The sequence below is a fragment of the Dendrobates tinctorius genome, unplaced genomic scaffold (genome assembly GCF_039654945.1).
Source record: "Dendrobates tinctorius isolate UK_male_01 unplaced genomic scaffold, ASM3965494v1 ptg000022l, whole genome shotgun sequence".
Lineage (NCBI taxonomy): Eukaryota > Metazoa > Chordata > Amphibia > Anura > Dendrobatidae > Dendrobates > Dendrobates tinctorius.
In genome coordinates, this window is record NW_027361690.1 from 47519267 (window position 1) to 47537465 (window position 18199).

The window sequence follows — 18199 nt, forward strand, 5'->3', positions numbered from 1 at the left end:
CCCCTTCTCCATCAAGGTGATGACCGAATGAAGAGACTCCATTCTGAAGTGACGAAGTCTGATGAATTTGTTTAATAGTTTTATATCCAGTATGGGATGCACCGTTCCATCCTTCTTTGGAACCACAAATAGGTTCGAGTAAAACCCCTCGAACATTTTGCTTTGTGGAACCGGAACAATGACTCCGTCCCTGCGGAGAGAGTCTATGGCTCGGTAAAGGGATATTGCCCACGCCTCTGTTTTGGGGGGGACAAGACTGGAAAAACCATTCCGGTGGGCGAGAAGAAAACTATTTTTTTATCCGGAGGACACCAGATCCCTGACCCACTCGTCGTAAATGACTGAGAGCCAGGCCTGACGGAACCAAAGTAAACGTCCGCCTACCTTGCTGGCACCACCCGGATACTGCAAAGAGTCATTGTGCAGAGAATCTATGGGATCTGGATCCTTTGGATCTAGACTGTTTCTGTCTGCTCTTCCAGGAATGACTGGGTCTATACGAGACCTGGGAACCTTTGACTCTATGCGAGGAGTGGCGTGGTCCGGACGAGGCGGTCATAGTGGGCCAGCTCGAGTTGGTACAAAAGGGTCGGAGCCGAACTTGCTGCTGACTACGAAAAGATCTACTGGCCTTTCGTTGTGGAAGGAATCTACTTTTCCCTCCAGTAGCATCGGAGACAAGTTGGTCCAGATTTTTTCCGATTAGGCGACCGCTCTGGTAAGGCAGACTTTTTGGAAGCAGAGTCCGCTCGCCACTCGCTAAACCATAGTGCCCTCCGGACGGCGAGGCATTTGCGGCTGCCGAAGCCGCGCATTTAGCCGCATCAAGAGAGGCCTGTACCACATACTCTACCAGCCTGAGACATCTGGATAGCCAGACTTCTTGTCTCAGGAGAGGTTACTGTCCAGAATGGCTTTAGTCAGAGCCTCTGCCCAAGCAACCATAGCTTTAGCCACCCAGGTCTCAGCAATGGATGTGAGGAAGAGCTAAGCCAGAGGCTTCAAAGACCAACCGAGCAAGGTTGTCAAACTGTTGGTCAGTGGGATTTTTAATTGAGGAGCCGTCAGACAAGGCTAACAGGGTTTTGGATACGAGAAGCTAAACAGGAGGGTCCACTGAAGGACACTCGAGCCAATCTTTCCGTAGATTAGGAGCAAAGGGGTATCTTGTCTCAAGAGGCCTTTGCCCTGTAAAAGGTTTATCCGGTCGATTCCTATGTCTCTGAACAATGTCCTTAAATTCGGAGTGATTGTGTAATGGTTTGAACAGGGTTCTTGCCCTGCACTCACAGGGTTAAGTGTTCGTGGTCTCTTTCTGGATCTGGGAGGGGTATTTATACTCACACTTTACCAGGGTTCTCTGTCAGCTATACTGTTGTTCTGGTGTGTCTGACCCCTTGTGTGCGTGTATTCTGCGTTGCTGGTTTGCTTCCCGTGTATGACCCGGTCTGTTCCCTCATTCTGTACTCCGTCTCTCGTTTTGGTACTATTGTCTTTTTTGGTTCCGACCTCCTGGCTTGGCTATCGTTACTCCGTTACAGTTTGTCCCTATTGTACCGTCTATTGCCCTTTCTGGTTTTCTGATCTATTGCTACGTTCTGACTATCCATTCTGTCTAACCCTTTGGTACTGTATTGCTATCTTGTGCTTTGACCCCGGCTTCATCTGGTTTCTGTCTCTATCTATGCCCCTTGGTAACACTGTCCTGTAGTTACCTTTCTAGGAGTTTCCCTGCAGTTCCTAGCTCTGTGGAGCTTAGGCCATGCCCCCAGCAGTCACATGCTTCAGGTCCTGATACTCTGAAGCATGCATTTTCACTGCTGCTGCCCTGCTCCACAGGTACAGTATCTTTGAGCACTGTTTTGTACTCAGAACACGCGCACTGGCTCAGTGAGCAAGTGCAGTGCAGGGTTCCTGACATTATAGCTGACCATTTCAGTTTTTTTTTCCTCTGAAGAGAAAAAAAAACAAACAAAAGTGTGTTATCCAGTAAAATCTGTGTCAGTGTCGTCTGTCGATCTGGAAGGTATTCAGGAGTACCTGAAAGATTTTGAAGACGTATTTTCTGAAAGTGAGGCTGAGGCGCTACCACCACACAGACCCTTTGATTGTGCCATTAATCTAGTCCCTGGAGCCAAGTTACCCAAGGCTCGCCTGTTCAATTTGTCCGGGCCCGAACGTCTAGCCATGAAGGAGTACATTACCGAGAGTCTCCGCAAAGGGCATATTAGGCCGTGTGTTTCTCCTGTGGCGGCGGGCTTCTTTTTTGTTAAGAAAAAAGATGGTGGTTTGTGGCCGTGCCTCGACTTTCGGGAATTAAACAAAATTACTATGAAAAATACATACCTTCTCCCCCTAATTCCTGATCTATGTAACCAACTCACCGGGGCCAAGTGGTTCTCTAAACTGGATTTACATGGGGCATATAACCTTATAAGAGTCCGGGAAGGGGACGAATGGAAAACAGCATTCCTAACGACTGAAGGGCTGTTCAAAAACTTAGCTATGCCCTTTGGTCTCACCAATGCTCCTGCTGTTTTTCAGAATTTTATTAATGCAATTTTCTCTGATTTAATTGGTCGTTTTGTGGTTATCTATTTGGATGACATTCTGGTGTACTCGGTGGACAGTCAACCTCACTTGCGGATGGTTCTCATGAGACTGAGGGAGAATCATTTGTATGCCAAGTTGGAAAAATGCTCATTTTTAATGCAAGAAGTATCCTTTCTGGGGTTGATTGTGTCAGGGGAGAGGTTCCGCATGGATCCTAAGAAGGTCCAGGCTGTTACAGATTGGGTGCAGCCTCATGACTTGAAAGGGTTGCAGCGATTTTTGGGCTTTGCTAACTTTTATACGAAATTTATTAAGGGCTTCTTGCAGGTGGTAAAGCCTCTAACGGACCCCCACTCTCAAGGGAGCTGATGTAAAAAAATTGGTCACCAATGATGGTGTCCCTCAGCGCTGCTCACAGCACTCCTGTCAGTGGTATTCTTCAGGGAAATCCCCCCCCCCCCAACCCCCGCAGTCACCGGAGACCGGGATCCCCTGCTGTAACGAAGGAAGATGGTCTCCGAGAATAAAAAGGGCACTTCTCGTTGAGAGCAAGAAGCGCCTGAATCGTGGGAGGAGCTGCCGGCCTATGGGCGGAGTTACAAGTTGCGGTCTAGTCCAGCTAGAAGCCGGGGACTAAATTTTCGGCGCCGACCAACGCCTAGGCCCAGGAGAGCTATAAAAAATGGGAAATCACCTCCAGAACCCAGTACATCCCTCCCATGGGACCAGGGCCCTCTGCGCCCCCCCCGTACCATGCCCTCCTGCCACCACCCGACAGTACACTTACCTGATGTGCCACCGCATATGTAGCAGAGCTGGGTGCCGCAGGATGTGCCAGAGCAGGTGTAGCAGAGCTGGGTGCCGCGGGATGTGCCACCTCAGATGTAGCAGAGCTGGGTGCCACAGGATATGCCAGCGCAGGTGTAGCAGAGCGGGGTATTGCAGGATGTGCCACTGCAGACATAGCAGAGTTGGGTGCTGCAGGATGTGCCACTGCAGATGTAGCAGAGCTGGGTGCCACAGGATGTGCCAGCGCAGATGTAGCAGAGCTGGGTATTGCAGGATGTGCCACCGCAGATGTAGCAGAGTTGGGTGCTGCAGGATGTGCCACCGCAGATGTAGCAGAGTTGGGTGCTGCAGGATGTGCCACCGCAGATGTAGCAGAGCTGGGTGCTGCAGGATGTGCCACCGCAGATGTAGCAGAGCTGGGTGCTGCAGGATGTGCCACCGCAGATGTAGCAGAGCTGGGTGCTTTAGGATGTTGCTGCGGGGGGCTGTCACATAGTCCACCCTCAATCCACCATCCCTTTGACAGGGAGGTGGAGAGGAATTGTCCACCACCTTCCATCATCCGCTTTGAAACAGTGGTGATGCAGTGGGGGCTGCACGGACGCCATTGGGAGCCTCTGTAATTCCTATGGGTTCGATCCCTAAGGATGACAGGGCATTGTCCGGCTATAGGCCTGGCTCAAGAAGGGGGTACGTGGAGGCGACACTCCATGTTCCCGTCTGTTGCTGGTGTGGGTAGATCGGAACTCTGATCTGAACCCAGGCATGGCATTCAGACGTTGCAGGAGGGGGTACGGGAAGGCGACACTCCGCATTCCCGCCTGTTGATGATTCGAGGAGATCGGAACCCTGAGGGTATGTGCACACGTTGTGGATTCTGCTGCGGATGTGCAGAGGATTTGGCCCTGCGGTGTACAGTACCACTGTAACCCAAAAAACGCTGTGCACTAAGCAAAAACTGGCTCAGGATAGAGCTAGCAGAGGGTGTATACTGCAGAGGAGGAGCTAATCTTTTCTGTTTTTGCTTAGTGTCCTCCTAGTGGCAGCAGCGTAACACCCATGGTCTGTGTCCCCCAATGAGGCAAAGGAGAAATGTAAATTATTTTTCTTCACTGCTCAAAAGGTATGAAATTTTGTGGACCCACCTGTGTTGTCAATATGATCACTCCATTGAGAGGTGTAGTTTGTAAAATGGTGTCACTTATGGGGGGGTCTGCTGCTCTGGCACCTCATGGACTCTGCCAATGTGACATGGCACCCTCAAACCAGTCCAGCAAAATCTGAACTTCATATGGCGCTTCTTCCCTTCTGAGCTTTGCACTGTGTTTCAAAAGTAGTTTTCAATCACATATCTGCGTACTCAGGAGAAATTGCATAACACATTTTGGGGTCCACTTTCTCCTGTTATCCTTGTGAAAATAAAAAAATGGGGGCTATAATAAATTTTTTGTGGGAAAAAATCAGACTTTTTTTATTTTCACAGCTCTACATTATAAACTGAGAAGCACCTGGGGGTTCAAGGTGCTCAACACACATCTAGATAAGTTCCTTGAGGGATCTAGTTTCCAAAATGGGGTCACTTGTGGTGGGATTGCACTCATTAGAGTGTGCTCTCCAAACGCAACCTGGCATCCGCTAATGATTCCTGCAAACTTTGCATTAAAAAGTCAAATGGTGCTCCTTCCCTTCTGAGCCCTGACGTGCGCCCAAACAGTAGTTTTCCTCCACATATGTGCGTATCGGCGTGATCAGGAGAAATTGCACAACAAATTTTCGGACCATTTTGACCTGTTGCCCTTGTAAAAACAAAAATAGTTAAATGGTTACCGTATTTTTTTTCTTCCACTTTGCTTCAGTTCTTGTGACGCACATGAAGGCTTAACCCCTTCATGACCAAGCCTATTTTGACCTTAATGACCAGGTCATTTTTTGCAATTCTGACCACTGTCCCTTTATGAGGAAATAACTCAGGAACGCTTCAATGCATCCTAGCGATTCTGAGATTGTTTTTTCGCGACATAGTGGGCTTCATGATATTGGTAAATTTAGGCCGATAATTTTTGCTTTTTTTTGTGAAAAAAAAATTGAAATTTGGAGAAAATTTTGCAAATTTTGCAATTTTCAAATTTTGAATTTTTATTCTGTTAAACCAGAGTGTTACGTGACACAAAATAGTTAATAAATAACATTTCCCACATGTCTACTTTACATCAGCACAATTTTGGAAACAAATTTTTTTTTTGTTAGGAAGTTATAAGGGTTAAAAGTTGACAAGCGATTTCTCATTTTTACAACAAAATTTACAAAACTATTTTTTATAGGGACCACCTCACATTTGAAGTCACTTTGAGGGGTCTATATGGCAGAAAATACCCAAAAGTGACACCATTCTAAAAACTGCACCCCTCAAGCTACTCAAAACTACATTCAAGAAGATTATTAACCCTTCAGGTGCTTCACAGGAACTAAAGCAACATGGAAGGAAAAAATGGACATTTTAATTTTTCCAACAAAAAATTTTTTTCAGCATCAATTTTTTCATTTTCACATGGGCAACAGGATAAAATGGATCCTAAAATTTTTTTGGGCAATTTCTCCTGAGTACACCGATACCTCATATGTGGTCATAAACCACTGTTTGGGCGCACGGCAGGGCTCAGAAGGGAAGGACCACCATTTGACTTTTTCAATGGAAAATTAGCGCCAATCGTTAGCGGTTGCCATATCGCATTTGGAAAGCCCCTGTGCGCCTAAACATTGGAGCTCCCCCACAAGTGACCCCATTTTGGAAACTAGACCCCCCAAGGAACTTGTCTACAGTTGTGGCCAAAAGTATTGACTCCCCTGCAATTTTGTCAGATAATACTCAGTTTCTTCATGAAAATGATTGCAAACACAAATTCTTTGGTATTATCTTCAATTAATTTGTCTTAGGCCTGTTTCACACATCCGTTTGTCACCATCAGTCAAAATCAGCCGTGTTGGAAAAAAAACGGATCCGCCATTTTTATTGGCGGATCCGTTTTTTTCCCCATTGACTTGCATTATCGGCAGATTTTGACTGATGGTGATCCGTTGCATCCGTTTGTCAGCGGATCCGCCAAGATTTTGCCATCCGCTGACATGTCCGGATGGACCCTGCAACGTTTTTTCGCTGCCCGGATGCGCCATTTGGTATTTGTAAACATATTTAACCCCCCGGTGCTCCCGCGAGATCCCACCGTGCCCGCGACATTAGCGGTGCTCCCGCGAGATCCCACCGTGCCCGCGACATCAGCGGTGCTCCCGCGAGGAGATCCCTCCGTGCCCGCGACATCAGCGGTGCTCCCGCGAGGAGATTCCGCCGTGCCCGCGACATCAGCGGTGCTCCCGCGAGATCCCGCCGTGCCCGCGACATCAGCGGTGCTCCCGCGAGATCCCGCCGTGCCCGCGACATCAGCGGTGCTCCCGCGAGATCCCGCCGTGCCCGCGACATCAGCGGTGCTCCTGCGACATCCGGATGACAGCTCCCACGTAATGAGCATGCCCGCTCCCGCTACATGCAAATGCCCGCTCCCAGAGCATGCTACAGCGCTGGTATGCTTTTTTTTCCCAGGCGCGATTCCTTTAAATTTTAACCATTGGCGGATCCGTACATCCGCCGACCCGGTGGCACCCGTTCCTGTCAGTCCGCCTGCGGATCCGTTTTCCGCTATTTTGGCGGATTTTGACTGACAAGAAAAACTGAAGTGTGAAACAGGCCTTAAATGAAAAAACAAAAGAGAATGAAGCAAAAATCAAAACATTGATCATTTCACACAAAACTCCAAAAATGGGCCAGACAACCTAATACTTGGTTGCACAACCTTTAGCCAAAATAACTGCGACCAACCGCTTACGGTAACCATCAATACGTTTCTTACAATGCTCTGCTGGAATTTTAGACCATTCTTCTTTGGCAAACTGCTCCAGGTCCCTGATATTTGAAGGGTGCCTTCTCCAAACTGCCATTTTTAGATCTCTCCACAGGTGTTCTATGGGATTCAGGTCGGGACTCATTGCTGGCCACCTTAGAAGTCTCCAGTGCTTTCTCTCAAACCATTTTCTAGTGCTTTTTGAAGTGTGTTTTGGGTCATTGTCCTGCTGGAAGACCCATGACCTCTGAGGGAGACCCAGCTTTCTCACACTGGGCCCTAGATTATGCTGCAAAATTTGTTGGTAGTCTTCAGACTTCATAATGCCATGCACACGGTCAAGCAGTCCAGTGCCAGAGGCAGCAAAGCAACCCCAAAACATCAGGGAGCCTCCGCCATGTTTGACTGTAGGGACCGTGTTCTTTTCTTTGAATGCCTCTTTTTTTTTCTCCTGTAAACTCCATGTTGATGCCTTTGCCCAAAAAGCTCTACTTTTGTCTCATCTGACCAGAGAACATTCTTCCAAAACGTTCTAGGCTTTTTCAGGTAAGTTTTGGCAAACTCCAGCCTGGCTTTTTTATGTCTCGGGGTAAGAAGTGGGGTCTTCCTGGGTCTCCTACCATACAGTCCCTATTCATTCAGACGCCGACGGATAGTACGGGTTGACACTGTTGCACCCTCGGACTGCAGGGCAGCTTGAACTTGTATGGATGTTAGTCGAGGTTCTTTATCCAACATCTGCACAATCTTGCGTTGAAATCCCTTGTCAATTTTTCTTTTCCGTCCATATCTAGGGAGGTCAGCCACAGTGCCATGGGCTTTAAACTTCTTGATGACACTGCGCACGGTAGACACAGGAACATTCAGGTCTTTGGAGATGGACTTGTAGCCTTGAGATTGCTCATGCTTCCTCACAATTTGGTTTCTCAAGTCCTCAGACAGTTCTTTGGTCTTCTTTCTTTTCTCCATGCTCAATGTGGTACACACAAGGACACAGGACAGAGGTTGAGTCAACTTTAATCCATGCAAAACCAAAGGAAAAACAATGTATGTATATACCCTAATGAAAATCAATAAGTAAAAAAGCAAGTGCATTAAATAACATAGGGTACTTGGTAAACACTATTTTGATCAAAAAAGTATAAAGCTGTCCCACCACGGCAAGGTGTACCCATTTGAGACAGTAACTACACTAACGGTTAAAACCTACCTAGTGTGAATAGTGGCAGAGTCTCTGGGTCCTTTGGTTTTGCTTGCCCTTATGGCCAGTGTGAACATGCTTTTACATCATGCATGTCATTCAAGTCTACTCCAGTTCAGTTTTTTTGTTTTTTCTTCAGCATTTTTGTATTCAGTACAAATAGGGTGTGGCCTCCTTTCTACTGAGCTGTGTAGTTCACTTATAGTCCCTCTGTAGCTGGGTGTCCGTTTGGGACCCAGAGACTCTGCCACTATTCACACTAGGTAGGTTTTAACCGTTAGTGTAGTTACTGTCTCAAATGGGTACACCTTGCCGTGGTGGGACAGCTTTAAACTTTTTTGATCAAAATAGTGTTTACCAAGTACCCTATGTTATTTAATGCACTTGCTTTTTTACTTATTGATTTTCATTAGGGTATATACATACATTGTTTTTCCTTTGGTTTTGCTTGCTCTTATGGCCAGTGTGAACATGCTTTTACATCATGCATGTCATTCAAGTCTACTCCAGTTCAGTTTTTTTGTTTTTTCTTCAGCATTTTTGTATTCAGTACAAATAGGGTGTGGCCTCCTTTCTACTGAGCTGTGTAGTTCACTTATAGTCCCTCTGTAGCTGGGTGTCCGTTTGGGACCCAGAGACTCTGCCACTATTCACACTAGGTAGGTTTTAACCGTTAGTGTAGTTACTGTCTCAAATGGGTACACCTTGCCGTGGTGGGACAGCTTTATACTTTTTTGATCAAAATAGTGTTTACCAAGTACCCTATGTTATTTAATGCACTTGCTTTTTTACTTATTGATTTTCATTAGGGTATATACATACATTGTTTTTCCTTTGGTTTTGCTTGCTCTTATGGCCAGTGTGAACATGCTTTTACATCATGCATGTCATTCAAGTCTACTCCAGTTCAGTTTTTTTGTTTTTTCTTCAACTTTAATCCATGTCAACTGGCTGCAAGTGTAATTTAGCTATTGCCAACACCTGTTAGGTGCCACAGGTAAGTTACAGGTGCTGTTAATTACACAAATTAAAGAAGCATCACATGATTTTTCGAACAGTGCCAATACTTTTGTCCACCCTCTTTTTTATGTTTGGAGTGGAATTATAACCAATTTGGCTTTAGGACAATTCTTTTTGTGTTTTTTCATTTAAGACAAATTAAAGGAAGATAATAATACCAAAGAATTTGTGTTTGCAATCATTTTCAGGAAGAAACTGAGTATTATCTGACAAAAGTGCAGGGGTGTCAATACTTTTGGCCACAACTGTAGATGCCTAGTTAGCACTTTGAACCCTCAGGTGCTTCACAAATTGATCCTTTAAAAAAAAGGACACTTTTTCACAAAAATGTTCTTTTAGCCTCAATTTCTTCATTTTTACATGGGTAACAGGATAAAATGGATCCTAAAATTTGTTGGGCAATTTCTTCTGAGTACACCGATACCTCATATGTGGTCATAAACCACTGTTTGGGCGCATGGCAGGGCCCAGAAGGGAAGGAGCACCATTTGACTTTTGAATGGAAAATTAGCTCCAATCGTTAGCGGACACCATGTCGTGTTTGGAGAGTCCCTGCGTGCCTAAACAATGGAGTACCCTCACATGTGACCCCATTTTAGAAAGTAGACCCCCCAAGGAACTTACCTAGATGTGTGGTGAGCACTTTGAACCCCCAAGGGCTTCACAGAAGTTTATGACGCCGAGCTGTGAAAATGAAAAATCATTTTTTTTCCCTCAAAAAATGATTTTTTAGCCCGCAATTTTTTATTTTTACAAGGGTAACAGGAAAAATTGGACCCTAAAAATTGTTGTCCAGTTTGTCATGAGAACGCTGGTACCCCATATGTGCGGAGGAATCACTGTTTGGGCACACGTCGGGGCTCGGAAGGGAAGTAGTGACGTTTTGAATTGTCGACTTGATGGAATGTTCTGTGGGCGTCATGTAAAGTTTGCAGAGCCCCTGATGTGCCTAAACAGTAGAAACCCCCCACAAGTGACCCCATTTTGGAAACTAGACCCCCCCAAGGAACTTATCTAGATGTGTGGTGAGCATTTTGATCCCCCAAGTGCTTCACAGAAGTTTATAACGTAGAGCCATAAAAATAAAAAATCATTTTTTTTTTTCCACAAAAATGACCTTTTTGCCCCATTTTTTTATTTTCCCAAGGGTAGCAAGAGGAATTGGACCACAAAAGTTGTTGTGCAATTTGTCCTGAGTATGCTGATGCCCCATATGTGGGGGTAAACCTCTGTTTGGGTGCACGGTAGAGCTCGGAAGGGAAAGAGCACATTTGACTTATTCAACGCAGAATTGGCTGGAATTGAGATCGGACACCATGTTACGTTTGCAGAGCCCCTAATGTGCCTAAACAGTGGAAACCCCCCACAAGTGACACCATTTTGGAAACTAGACCCCCTAAGGAGCTTATCTAGGTGTGTGGTGAGCTCTTTGAACCCCCAAGTGCTTCACAGACGTTTATAACGCAGAGCCGTGAAAATAAATCATTTTTTTCCACAATTTTTTTTTAGCCCCCAATTTTTTATTTGACCAAGGGTATCAGGAGAAATTAGACACCCAAAGTTGTTGTGCAATTTTTCCTGAGTACGCTGATACCCCATATGTGGCGGTAAACCACTGTTTGGATACATTTCGGTGCTCGGAACGGAGGGAGCACTGTTTGACGCAAAATTGGCTGGAATCAATGGTGGCGCCATGTCACGTTTGGAGACCCCCTGGTGTGCCTAAATAGTGGAAACCCTCTCAATTCTAACTCAACCCTAACCCCAACACACCCCTAACCCTAATCCCAACCCTGACCCCAACACACCCCTAACCCTAATCCCAACCATAACCTTAACCGCAAGCCTAACCCTAATCCCAACCCCAACACACCCCTAACCTTAACCCTAATTCCAGCCCTAACCCTAATTCCAGCCCTAACCCCAACCCTAATTCCAACCCTAACCCTAATTGCAATCGCAACCCTAATTGCAACCCTAACCCTAACTGCAACCCTAACCCTAATTCTAACCCTAAAGGAAAAATAAAAATAAATATATTTTCTTTATTTTATTATGTGTCACTAGCTGTGGGGGTGATAAAGGGGGGCGTTATTTACTTTTTTTTGTATTTTGATCACTGTGATAGTTTATCACAGTGATCAAAGTGTACCTGTATGAATCTGGCGGCTGGAAGACTCACGGGCACACTGCGCATGCGCCCGCCATTTTGTAAGATGGCGGCGCCCATGGAGAAAAGACGGCGGGACACCGGGACTGATAAGGTACCGGGGGGGCTATAGGGGGCGATCGGAAGGCAGGGGGAAGCAGATTATTGTGGCGGCTGCTGATTGCCGCCGTCAGAAGGTGGCGGTGGCACATCGCCGCTGCCAGCCGGGTGGGGGTCGGATCATGATCTCCAGCCATGTCCGATGCTATTGCAGCATCGGCCATGGCTGGATAGTAATATTTCATCAAATTTCATTGACAAAATATTACTATCGCTCTGATTGGCTGTTAAAAGTGAAACAGCCAATCAGAGCGATCGTAGCCACGTGGGGGTGAAGCCACCCCCCGTGGTTAAGTACAAAGCCCCCTGTATCTGCGGGTCGGGTGACCTTTCATTGACCTGCAGGGGGGCTTTAAACTCATGACACAGCGTATGCGTCACTGGTCATAATGGCACAGACTTTCATGACGCATACGCTGTGTCACTGGTCGTGAAGGGGTTAAGAAACGTCTTGAATGTCGTTTTAAGCACCTTGAGGGGTACAGTTTTTAGAACCGTGTCACTTTTGGGTAGTTTCTGTTATATAGACCACTCAAAGTCATTTTAAATGTGGGAAATTGTAATTAACTATTTTGTTTGACGTATCTCTCTGATTTAAGGACATAAAAATTAAAAAGTTTGAAAATTGGTAAATTTTCACCAAATTTTTGATTTTTTCCAAAAGTAAATGCAAGTCATATTGAAGAAATGTTACCACTATCATTAAGTTAAATATAAAAAAAAAGTCACTCCAAAACAGAAATCAGGTGTGTACAGGTGAATACTAAGAGTAATAAATAAACCTGATAGAAACTTGTGCTAATTAAATGTGTCTTGGTTAAATAAAGATATCTTATGAAGAAATCTATTACCTTTACTGAAGCTAAAAACTGGCGAGGCAGGGAAAAAGGTCTTCAGAATGCAGGGTGGATTTCCAGGTCCTTTCCCAATAATACTCCCCGACACAGGTATATAAAAACTTACTGGAGCTAAAGGGTGCTACCTCCTAGCATGCCGCCGTCCCGGCCGGTGACTGGCGCGCAGCTGGAGGTGTATATCGGCAGGCTGTAAGAGTACCAGCCGCCGCTTGCAAAAGCAGGCCTGCAAGGTCCAAAAAAGCTGAAGGACCTTGCGTGACGTCACAGTCACGTGATAGATCACGTGACAGGCAAGAAAGCCCTATGGGGCGCTGATGGGGCCAGAAAGCAATGGCAAACCTACGCGTTGCGGAATTCACTGATTCTTTCTTCAGGAAATCCACCCTGCATTCTGAAGACCTTTTTCCCTGCCTCGCCAGTTTTTAGCTTCAGTAAAGGTAATAGATTTCTTCATAAGATATCTTTATTTAACCAAGACACATTTAATTAGCGCAAGTTTCTATCAGGTTTATTTATTATTATTATTTTATGGAGACAACTTGAGTGGTGTGTTGTCTTATTACTTGCTGCTTTGTGTTCTGTGGGTGTACGCTTGAGCGCCATTGGTATACACATATATTTATTGAATACTAAGAGTAGCCATCTCCATATATAACTAACAGAATAAAGTAGCACTCTGTAGCACTACAGCATGCAAACATGGGATATGATATTTAAATTGCATTACTTCTATAGAAAATAGGAAAAAATGAGAATACTTATCGAATAAATTGGCAAATTCATGTACCCGGCAGCCACGATAAGGTGATTCTCGTTGCTAGGACCTATTCTGTGGGGACTCCTCTCATGGGCCGATAGCCTAAATTTATATGGGAAGTTTGGATCCTGCTGTAATAAAATTTAAATGTAGGCTATCAGTCCATGAGAGACGTCCCACTAGGATAGGTCCCAACAACAAGAATCACCTTATCGCAGCTGCTGGGTACATGAATTCGCCAATGTATTATTATTTATTTATATAGTGCCATTAATTCCATGGTGCTGTACATGAGAAGGGGGGTTACATACAAAGTTATAGATATCGTTAACAGTAAACAAATTTACAATGACAGACTGGTACAGAGGGGAGAGGACCCTGTCCTTGCGGACTTACATTCTATGGGATAGTGGGGAAGAGACAGAAGGTCGGGGGTGCAGCAGCCCTGGTGGTTTTCAGGCGGCGGCTCGGGCGGTGGTGAGGCGGCAGCATGGTTATTGCAGGCTGTAATCTTTCCTGAAAAGATGGGTTTTCAGGTTCCGTTTGAAGGATCCGAGGGTGGTGGATAATCGGACGTGTTGAGGCATGGAATTCCAGAGGATAGGGGATATTTGGGAGAAATCTTAGAGGCGGTTGTGTGAGGAACGAATAAGTTTGGAGGAGAGTAGGTGGTCTTGGGAGGATCGAAGATTACGTGAGGGAAGATATTGGGAGATTAGTTCAGAGATATAGGGAGTGGAAAGGTTGTGGATGGATTTGTAGGTCAGTGCTAGTAGTTTGAATTGGATGCGTTGGTGAATTGGGAGCCAGTGGAGGGATTTGCAGAGGGGAGAGACAGGGGAGTGGAGAGGTGGATTAGTCGGGAATATAGTTGAGGATAGGCTGGAGTGGTGCAAGAGAGTTAGCAGGGAGGCCACAGAGAAGTACTAAGTAATCTCAATTTTTTCTTATTACTGTATATACTTGAGCATAAACCGACCCAAGTATAAGCCGAGGTACTTAATTTTACCACAAAAAAACCTGGGAAAACTTATTGACTCGAGTATAAACCTGGTATGCTTTATCCCCCCTCATCCCCATCCTGGTATGCACGGCCTTCTTATTACCACGGCCTCCTCACTCTCATCCTGGTATGCATGGCTCCTCATCCCTTTCCTGGTGTGCATGGACCCTCATCCCTATCCTTGAATGCATGGCTCCTCATCCCTATCCTATGGCTCCTCATCCCTATCCTTGTCTGTATGGCTCCTCATCCCTATCCTGGTATGATTGGTCCCTATCCCTATACTTGTATGCATGGCTCCACCCCTATCCTGGTATGCATGCTGCCATCCCTATCCTGGTATGATTGGCCTCCATCCCTATCCTGGTATGTTTGGCCTCCATCCCTATACTTGTATGCATGGCTCCATTTCTATCCTTGTATGAATGGCTCCATTCCTATGCATGTAAGCATGGCCCTATCCCTATACTTGTATGCATGGCTCCACCCCTATCCTGGCATGCATGCTGCCATCCCTATCCTGGTATGATTGGCCTCCATCCCTATCCTGGTATGTTTGGCCTCCATCCCTATCCTGGTATGTTTGGCCTCCATCCCTATCCTTGTATGCATGGCCTCATCCCCATCCTTGTATGCATGTCCCCATCCTTATCCTGGCACGATCAGCCCCAATAAAAAAAACATTACACTTACCTTCCTGCGGTCCCTCGCAGCATCTTGTTCTGGTGCCAGCAACTGCTTTATGCTTGTAAGCAGCACATGGCAGTGACATCATGCGTTGCTCACAATCAGAGCAGAGCTGCTGAAATACTCACTGCTCACCACGCTAGAACTATGTGCATGGAGGGCAGTGAGCATTCATTACTATTAAGTAGCTGTGCACAGTGTCAACCTCCAGGCGGTCACATGTGCCTGCTACTTAAGAGAAATGAATATTCACCTCTCTCTACGCCCATGGGAGTTGAAAGAGGTGAATATTAATTTCTCTTAATTAGCGGGCACACGTGACCACCCGGCAGCTGCAGGAGCCGGCTGCTGCAGCTGACACTGTGCGCGCAATTACAAAGAAATGGATATTCACTGCCAGTGCAGTGAATATTCATTTCTCTTTAGCAGCGGACACAAGCTTTAGCTGCAGCAGCCGGCTCCTGCCTCCTGTGACCCGCTGCTCCCCCTCTCTCTTCTGGACACCTCACTCGAGTATAAGCTGAGGGGGGGCATTTTCAGCACAAAATATGTGCTGAAATACTCAGAGTATACTTGAGTATATACGGTGCATAGAGCAGTAATGCAATTCAAGTTGTTTTTTCATGCAAACATGAAATATATTAAATCTCAGAATCTGTGGGATCAGTTGAAGCGTTCCAGAGTTATTAACACAAAGTGAAACTGGTCAGAATTGTAAAATTTGACAACGTCCTGAAGGTGAAAACAGGCTCGGGGGTGAAGAGGTTAAGAAATGGTATTCTAATATAATAAAATACATAAATTTAAAGCTGAAAAAAAGGCTACGTGGCCATTCATTCCAGCAGGCCACTAAATGACAAACTGAGGGCAAAGCAAAAGAGTATCCTAGGCCCAAATAGCCAGATATAACTGAAGACAATAAAGAGATAATAATGAATGCGCAATAAACCTGAAAACATATAGCAAGGAGACCACAACTCATGTTTAGCTTCTTCCAGGGGGAGTGAATTTAGGGTGGAAACTATGCCTTTTTAAATCGTGACTTACCAATAACAGGAAATGCAGCTTAAGTGTTGGTTTGAGGCTCCACATTTTGATTTAACCCTATCAAGACATGGCGATTTTTCATTTTTGCCTTTTTGGCTTTTTACCTCCTATTCTTTCAAAAGCCAGAGTTTATTAATTTTTCTGTTAACATTGCCGTATCAAAGCTTGAATTTTGCAGGACGAGTTGTAGTTTTGAATGGCGCTATTCATTTGACAATTTCATATTACCGTATATACTCGTGTATAAGCCAAGATTTTCAGCATACTTTTTTGTTCTGAAAAAGCCCCCCCTCGGCTTATACACGAGTAATTGTCCAGAAAGCCGGTGGCTGTGGCACAGTGACTGCTGCAGCCGCCGGTTAACAGAAGACATCATACTCAACCTCCTCGCACCATCGCTGCATCTCTGTCCCGGCATCTCCATCCCTGCAGCTCCTCCTGTGCTGAGCGGTCACGTTGTACCGCTCATTAAGGTAATGAATATGCACGAGTCTCCACTCCCATAGGGGTGGAGCGCATATTCATTATCTTAATGAGCGGTACCACGTGACCGCTCAGTACAGGAGAGTTGCCGTGCCGGACAATGGAGCTGCAGCGACGGCGTAAGGAGGGTGAGGAGAACTGGGGGGGGGGGGTGTTGAGCCATTCGGGACCAGGGGAGCCATGCATACAACAGGGGGAGCCACACATAGCAGGACAGGACGGGGGGGAGCCACACCGAGCAGGACAGGACGGAGGAGCCACACATACTAGGACAGAACGGGGGAGCCACATACCATTAAAGGACGGGGGGAGCTACACATAGCATGACAGGGATGAGGGGACAATGCATACCCAGCTTATACTCGAGTCAATAAGCTTACCCAGTTTTCCGTGGCAAAATTAGGTACCTTGGCTTATTCTCGAGTATATACGGTATGTAAGAAAAAAAATCCAAATGGGGTGAAATGATGGAAACAAGAAAATGCAATTTTTATGGTTTTCTTAGTTCGGTAAAAAGACGGGTATGTGATTCTTCTGGATAGTGTGATTATGGTGATATGAAACTTATAAGGGTTATTTTTATATTTTTGGTGGTTTATAAAAATGGGAGTGCACCAGCCAGCGGGTTATTTAAATGCGGATGTTTGGGATTGTGACACATGCAGCATTTGTTTGGTACAGAACGAGCTCAGCTCCTGACCCCATCCCATACACCCCACACATGATTTGGATTAAAAATGTACATCTTATGTCATTACAGTGTTAATATTGAGATGCATAGCTCATAACGCAGCATTATGTAAAACATAATAAAATACCTTATGCGCTTGTGTGCGTTCCTCCAGAATGAGATCATCTTGTTAATTTCTAATGCCCGTGTGGCACTGTTGCCCCCAGTACTGGCCTGTAATGTTCCATCTTCCATCTTTGGAAGAAAATCCTTTGCATATGGGCTGCCCACATTATTAGCATTTCCATCCTAAATGGTAAAACAATGGTATTATAGAAAAGTTATTCTTGTATTATTCACCGCAGAGAAACAAAATACTTGTCAAGAAGACTATTCAAATAAGAGTTATTTTATAAGAAGCAATAACGACAATTTGCAGTTTTCCTCTAAACTTCTTAAGAAAAAAAGGTATTAACCACACATACAAATATTATACAGGGTCGCATGGGGGGAGCAGCACTGCACAATTTTTATTTATACTATCTGCCAGGACAAATTAAAGCTTTGAGTAAGTGGATGCCGGAAAATAATCTACCTAACTCGGAACATCATCTCATTCATGCTGCAGAGATTGACTGTCCATTAGGTTTTTTAGAAACGGATAAACTTAATACCCCCGATTGCTACCTTTACTCCATTTAGCGAGGTCGGTCTGGAGACAGATCAAAAAAGTGATCCGCTTTGAGGGCATCATTGCTGAAATGCCACTATGGAACAATAACTATTTCCCGATTCTGTTGAACCACCCGTCTGCTGGCTTTTGGATCTCACATGGTGTTTCTTTAATAAAAGACCTATATGAAGGTAATATCTTTATGTCTTTTGAACAAATCCAACTTAAATATAATGTCCCTAGATCCCAATTCTTCCGTTATCTTCAACTCAGATCAGCTGTCCATACGCATTCATG

The 18199-nt window shown here is 45.3% G+C and overlaps 1 protein-coding gene across 3 annotated transcripts in view; it reads right to left on the reverse strand.

The window, feature by feature from the left end:
* Window positions 1–18199, reverse strand: part of POLG (DNA polymerase gamma, catalytic subunit) — a 155118-nt gene that overhangs the window by 58389 nt on the left and 78530 nt on the right. For all 3 annotated transcript variants that reach the window (XM_073568694.1, XM_073568693.1, XM_073568695.1), the window contains exon 13: window positions 17378–17538. In XM_073568694.1, coding sequence (XP_073424795.1) covers window positions 17378–17538 — 161 coding nt within the window. The remainder of the gene's footprint in view (window positions 1–17377; window positions 17539–18199) is intronic.